This window comes from Triticum aestivum, chromosome 3D, assembly GCF_018294505.1.
Source record: "Triticum aestivum cultivar Chinese Spring chromosome 3D, IWGSC CS RefSeq v2.1, whole genome shotgun sequence".
In the NCBI taxonomy this organism is placed as follows: Eukaryota; Viridiplantae; Streptophyta; class Magnoliopsida; order Poales; family Poaceae; genus Triticum; species Triticum aestivum.
Window position 1 is genome coordinate 322,931,118 of NC_057802.1, and position 6,428 is coordinate 322,937,545.

The window sequence follows — 6,428 nt, forward strand, 5'->3', positions numbered from 1 at the left end:
TTGCAAGTTTTCATAATGGGATCGCGGCTGTAAGTTTTTAAGTTGGGGCAAAACTACATGTTTAAAAAGGGGTCGCAACTACAAATTTTTAATTAGGATGTCAGCCAGTTATATGTCCATCACTAGACCCGCAACTGCAAGCGTCGTAACCCGACTATAACTGCTACACATGCGTCCAACACAAACTGGTGACAATAAACAGTTTGAACTGCTTATTGTCTGCCAAATCGTTTGTCGAGAAGGATTGCATCAAATGTTACACGCAAGAGTGAGAGTACATCGCATTGGAGTAAAAGAAATGCTCACTTTTCTGTTCCAACATACTGCCAACTTCCTAGGACAGAGAGAACAGAACAACATGATCCTGATGCAATCATACTGGACAGAAAGAAAAAAAAACTGGGGCCTCAGCGATATCTGAGAGCAGGAGGAGGGAAATTTAAAAATCGGAGAATCATGCCCTATCAATGTCGATATCCTGAGCAGATCTTCGGTTGTTCGTCCTTGAGTTGTCGCAAGGCGTCTCATGCCCTATCAATGTATCCGAATTCCGAAGAACGGCCGGGGCTCAGGAGCGGAGTCCGTGCGTGCCAGAGCCGCCGCCCATCGTTGTCGTAGTGTATGGCCCCGCTGAACTCCAGCGGCTGGCACCTCTGGCCGAGCAGTATCGTTCGCCGCCACAGGCACGGCTCGCCGACGTCGTCGTCGTCCACCGTGCCGCCGTCCTGGCCATGCTCCGCGAATCTTGTGCTCGACGGCGCCTTGAGCTTCCTCGTCGTCTTGGGCTTCACGAAAGGGCTGAGGGTGTCGCCGCCGCCGCCGCAGGAGAAGAAAGGTGGGCGGGGGTTGCCCGAAGAGGACGTGATCCTCTTGTTCCGGCGGCGGAGCCTCAGCCGGCTAGCGATGGAGGAGAGGAGGATGGCCATGGCAGCGAACATGGTGTGATGACGATCCTTTGATTTGCTACTAGGCGGGGTGGGTTTACGAAGGATATTAATATGGGAGCTAGTGTCTCGTAGATCAGCGGACCGTTTGACACCTCGGGATCAGATGAAGAAATTCAGGAACGACATTTCGAAATGGAAGACGAAGGAGTGTATTGCGCAGAAGAGGTTGAGAGCTTAACTGAATCCCGTGGTGGACACACATATTGTAGCACGACCCTCGCCTGCGCCGTTGGGCTGGCTCGTCGGCCTCGTGCGCGGTGTGAGTGACCAGAGTGGCTCGTCGGCCTCCAGCAGCACGGCAACGTGGCCGTCTCGTGCACTTTTATTTACGTGTGGTTTTTCCTCACTAATCTTGTTTGAAATACAATGTAATGCAGGGTCTTATTTGTCAAGACAAATGTGCGTTTGTCCTCCAGTGGGCAGTGGAACTGTTGAGAAGAGTCGAGAAAGCCACCGAGGAAGCACTTGCCTTCCACGGCACTACCACCACCAGTACGCGCCAGCTTCTCGGTTCTCGTCTAGGAGCAACAACAATGGCCATCACTTCTCTGCAGCTGCCCTCTCAGATCCGCGGCCATACTCCTGCTAGAAATGGCCGCGCCCGCACAAGGTCACGGGCTACTCCGCTTAGCTGCAAACACAACCAGGTACGTACTGAATTTAAGGAATCATTTTTGCGGCTCTCCAGAATTATTCTACCACATGAACACATCGAATCTATAGTAAGCCGGGGCAAGTTCTGAATGATTCGATGTGCTAGCAGTAGCCAGCTGATAGATCCGATGTGTCTCTTTTGTATGCATCGCTTGATTGGCTGCCGCTTACAGTAATTTTAGAGATACAAGTTTCGTAACCAGAAAAGCACACTTCTCTCTGCAAACATCAGATCAGGGATATGAGTAGCGTGCCGTCGAGTGAGCAGAGGGAGGGAACATCCTAGAAGTTTCCCTAGTGAATCCTGTGTTTTTGTTTTGAAAGGCTGAGGGTCTCTTTGATTCAAAGGATTTTCATAGGATCTTTAAAGGATTAGAATCCTTACGAAATTTTCCTACGTTGGTCGTTTGATTCGTAGGATTGAATCCTGTAAGATTTTTTCCTAAGGATTCATATGTACTACATGTCACAGGAATTCTAACATTCACTCCAACCTCTTGCAAGAAATCCTTTATTTTTCCCGTGACACAATCAAACAAACTCAAATTCTATAGGGATCCAATGGACATGCCATTTCAATCCTACGGTTTCCCTATTCCTGTGTTTTTGCAATCCTATGAATCGAAGAGGCCCTGGATGAGTAGCTTGGTAAGAATCTGTAAATCCTGTACGTACTTTCCCTATTGGTCCTCCAGCAGAGCCCCAGCCAACATCCTTACATCTTCACTCATGCGATGTTCAGTAGAGAGTAGAGAAACTTCTAGGATGTTCCGTGGCACTACTTATAAGTTATAAATAAATGACAATTACAACATTTACACATTACGATTATATTGTTAATGTCATGGTACTCCCCAACATTTGGGGACAGTACTCCATGACGCTTAGTTGAAGTACTACTAGTTATCTTATCTACTATTTATTCCGTCCAAAATAAGTATCTCAAATTTAGTACAATACAAAGTTAAGATACTTATTTTGAGACGGAGGGACTAGATTTTTTGACCAAATGTATGGTGGGTATTCATTTGATTGTAGTGTGAACGAACTCTTCAGTCTTAAGTTTTCATGCATATACTTGTTGCTGTGTGCAAACTGATGCGGAGACAGTTCTGTCCACTTTTTAGAAAATATACTCGTATAGAGCATCAAAACTTCGATTCTAGCCCTGCTTTACCTCTACGTGAATTGATAAGACGCGTATCCTGTCATCTAATCACACTTGGACTGAAGCCATTTCCTCTTGCAGACAGAGTTATCATGTCAAGGTTGTTACTTTCGTGCGTGATTTAATTATTAGTAACCTCTGTCGAGGCTTGAACTTCCCCTGTTACTTATCAGTTTAGCACTTGTTTCTGCAGTCAACCATTGTCCAAGTAGCCAGCAGGACATCTCGTAGAAGTACCCTGGCATACATTTCGTCTGCCTTCTTTGCAATGTTCCTGGTGGCTGAACATGCAGAAGCTAGAACCTCGAGACAAGAGAACAAGAGGAAAGTAATGGAGAAGCTGGAGAAGGTCCGGGAGGAGGCCCTGCGCTCAAAGGAGAAGAAAGAGGACACGAGCAAGGAGTCTGTGGCGAACTTGTTGATGCCTCCTACTTTGGTCGATGCTTACATCTGAAAAGGCATCGTGTCGTTGTAAATTTTATGTTTATGCTAAGTGCTACTTAACACTATTCTGAATGTACTAATAACAATTGGAACCAAGCAACCTTGCAAAAGAACTTTCCGGTGTCCTCGCTGCATTGTTTTTCATGCCTCTGTTGTGCTCTTTTTTTGGAAAAATTCTGATTTATTCATCTTCAATCATGGCAGTATAATGAACATGAAAAATAATAAAAGTTACATTCAGATCCTTAAACCATTTTGTAGGGACTACAAACAATGAAGCGAGCCGAGGGTGTGCCGCCGCCGTCGCTCCTCCCTCGCCGGAGCCAGACAGAACTTGTTATAGTAGACAGTTGAAAAGTCGTCATACTCAGTCCCCATAGAATTAGTGCACAGAACAACAACAACCACCAATGAAGAGTAGGTAGATTGAAAAGTAGCGTAGATCAAAATGATCAAACCTGAAGACACACTAACATAAACGAACAATGACCAAAGCCGAGCAAATCCATCAAAGACAGATCTACTGAGACACACCTTCACACGCCTATTGACGATGCTAGACGCACCATCGGGATGGAGGCTAGGCGGGGAGAACCTTATTCCATCTGCAGGAAGCTGCTGACGTCTCGCCTTTTCGAGCAGGACACAAACTCTAACAAAACTCGAAGGAACGTCTAAAAATGAAGCCCTTCTACCGGCAAGGGTCAAGATCCACTGCGCCCCCATGGCCCTAAGGCCACCGGAGACGAGGCGGACCAGCGGCGGCGCTGGTGGGAGGCAAAGAAACTCTAATCTTTCTTTAAAGAGGAACCTTCTCTAAGGTATTACTACAATGATTATCTTTGTGACCTATTGTACTTCCTTGATACATACAAAAACAAAAGCCGATAGACATGGAGTTGATCTAGTTTTTATTTTATACGAGATAAAAACTTTTGGGGAGAATACTTGGTGATTCTTTTATTTGAGAGAAGAAAGCATATTTGACTTTTTTTTGATTTGGAGGTTTTTTTCCGGCATATGAGTGAGATTTGGATCTCCATCTATAAAACCGAAATCACTAGTTAAAAGATACCCCACGAAGGTCACTTCGCATGGCGCCCCAGCGCGGCAAGTGTCGCTACTTTGTGCGTCGAGAGGATTTTCCGTTGCGCTCCGTTGTTGACATGTGGTGTAATGAGAGATGACCGTGCATGTTTCTTGTTTCCGGTATCCAGCTTCCGGTTTCAGGATTTCTATTTTCACTCGTCCCTAAGCCTTTTAGATTTCTTATGTTGGGAATCGTTGCATGAAAAAACAAAACGAAAAATCTACGCACACGCAATGATCTATCCATGAAGATGCATAGCAACGAGGGGGAGAGTGTGTCTACGTATCCTCATAGACCAAAAGCGGAAGCGTTTAGTAACGCGGTTGATGTAATCGAACTTCTTCGCGCTCCAACCGATCAAGTACCGAATGTACGGCACCTCCGAGTTCTGCACATGTTCAGTTCCGTGACATCCACGCCTTCTTGATCCAGCAAGACGGTGAGGTAGTGGATCAGTTCCGGCAGCACGACGGCGTGGTGACGGTGATGGTGAATTTATCTTCGCAGGACATTGCCCAAGCACTACGAAAATATGACCGGGGGTGTAAAATGTGGAGGGGGCGCCGCACACGGCTAAGCAATTGTCTTGGGTGTGCTAGACGCCCCCTCCCACATATATATAGGTGGAAGGGAGAGAGGAGAGGCCAAGGGGCACCCCAAGTAGGTCTGAATCCTACTTGGGCTTGCCCTAGGCCCCCCTTTCCTTCTTTTGGCGCCAAGTGGGAAGGAAGGGAGAGGTGGCACCCCCCCCTTTCCTTTCTCCCACAAGGGGGAAAAGGCAGGAGGAGGTGGCGCCCCCATCCCCCCTTTCCTTCTTCTAAGGCCGGCGGCCAGGAGAGGGCGCGCCAGCCCATCTGTGGGCTGGTGTGTGCCTCTCCTTGTCCCATTAGGCCCATAGACCTCCCGGGGCCTCCCGGAACCCCTTCCAGTGATCCGATGGCTACCTGGTGCACTCTGAAACTATTCTGGTGTCCGAATACCATCGTCCTATATATCAATCTTTACCTCTTGACCATTTCGAGACTCCTCGTCATGTCCGTGATCTCATCCGGGACTCTGAACAACATTCGGTCACCAAATCATATAACTCATATAACACTATGTCATCAACGAACGTTAAGCATGCGGACCCTACGGGTTCGAGAACTATGTAGACATGACTGAGACACCTCTCTGGTCAATAACCAATAGCGGAACCTGGATGCCCATATTGGCTCCTACATATTCTACGAGATCTTTATCGGTCGAACCGTAATGACAACATGTGTAATTCCCTTTGTCCATCGGTATATTACTTGCCCGAGATTCGATCGTTGGTATCTTCATACCTAGTTCATTCTGGTTACTGGCAAGTCTCTTTACTCGTTTCGTAATACATCACCTTGTGACTAACTCCTTAGTCATTTGCTTGCAAGCTTACGATGTGTATTACCGAGAGCGCCCAGAGATACCTCTCCGAAACTCGGAGTGACAAATCCTAATCTCGATCTATGCCAACTCAAAAAACACCTTCGGAGATACCTGTAGAGCATATTTATGATCACCCAGTTACATTGTGACGTTTGATAGCACACAATGTATTCCTCTGGTATCCGGGAGTTGCATAATCTCATAGTCGAAGGAATATGTATTTTGACATGAAGAAAGCAATAGCAATAAACTGAACGATCAATATGCTAAGCTAACGGATGGGTCTTGTCCATCACATCATTCTCCTAATGATGTGATCCCATTATCAAATGACAACACATGTCCATGGTTAGGAAACCTTAACCATCTTTGATTAACGAGCTAGTCTAGTAGAGGCTTACTAGGGACACGGTATTTGTTTATGTATTCACACATGTATGATGTCTACTACACAACCTTCTTCTTGTAGACGTTGTTGGGCCTCCAATTGTAGAGGTTTGTAGGACACTAGCAAATTTCCCTCAAGTGGATGACCTAAGGTTTATCAATCCGTGGAAGGCGTAGGATGAAGATGGTCTCTCTCAAACAACCCTGTAACAAAATAACAAAGAGTCTCTTGTGTCCCCAACACACCCAATACAATGGTAAATTCTATAGGTGCACTAGTTCGGCGAAGAGATGGTGATACAAGTGCAATATGGATGATAGATATGGG

The 6,428-nt window shown here is 46.3% G+C and overlaps 2 protein-coding genes across 2 annotated transcripts; one reads left to right on the forward strand and one right to left on the reverse strand.

Annotated features, from left to right (window-relative positions):
- Positions 1–295: 295 nt before the first annotated feature.
- On the reverse strand, positions 296–1,171 carry LOC123078658 (uncharacterized). The gene has a single exon (XM_044501243.1). It carries the CDS (start codon positions 936–938, stop codon positions 525–527), a length of 414 nt encoding a protein of 137 aa, XP_044357178.1. The 5' UTR covers positions 939–1,171; the 3' UTR covers positions 296–524.
- A 68-nt stretch (positions 1,172–1,239) lies between these two features.
- LOC123078657 (uncharacterized) lies at positions 1,240–3,357 on the forward strand. Its single transcript, XM_044501242.1, has 2 exons — positions 1,240–1,594; positions 2,963–3,357. The coding sequence occupies exons 1-2, from the start codon at positions 1,319–1,321 to the stop codon at positions 3,221–3,223; spliced, it is 537 nt and encodes a 178-aa protein (XP_044357177.1). The 5' UTR covers positions 1,240–1,318; the 3' UTR covers positions 3,224–3,357.
- Positions 3,358–6,428: the final 3,071 nt, after the last annotated feature.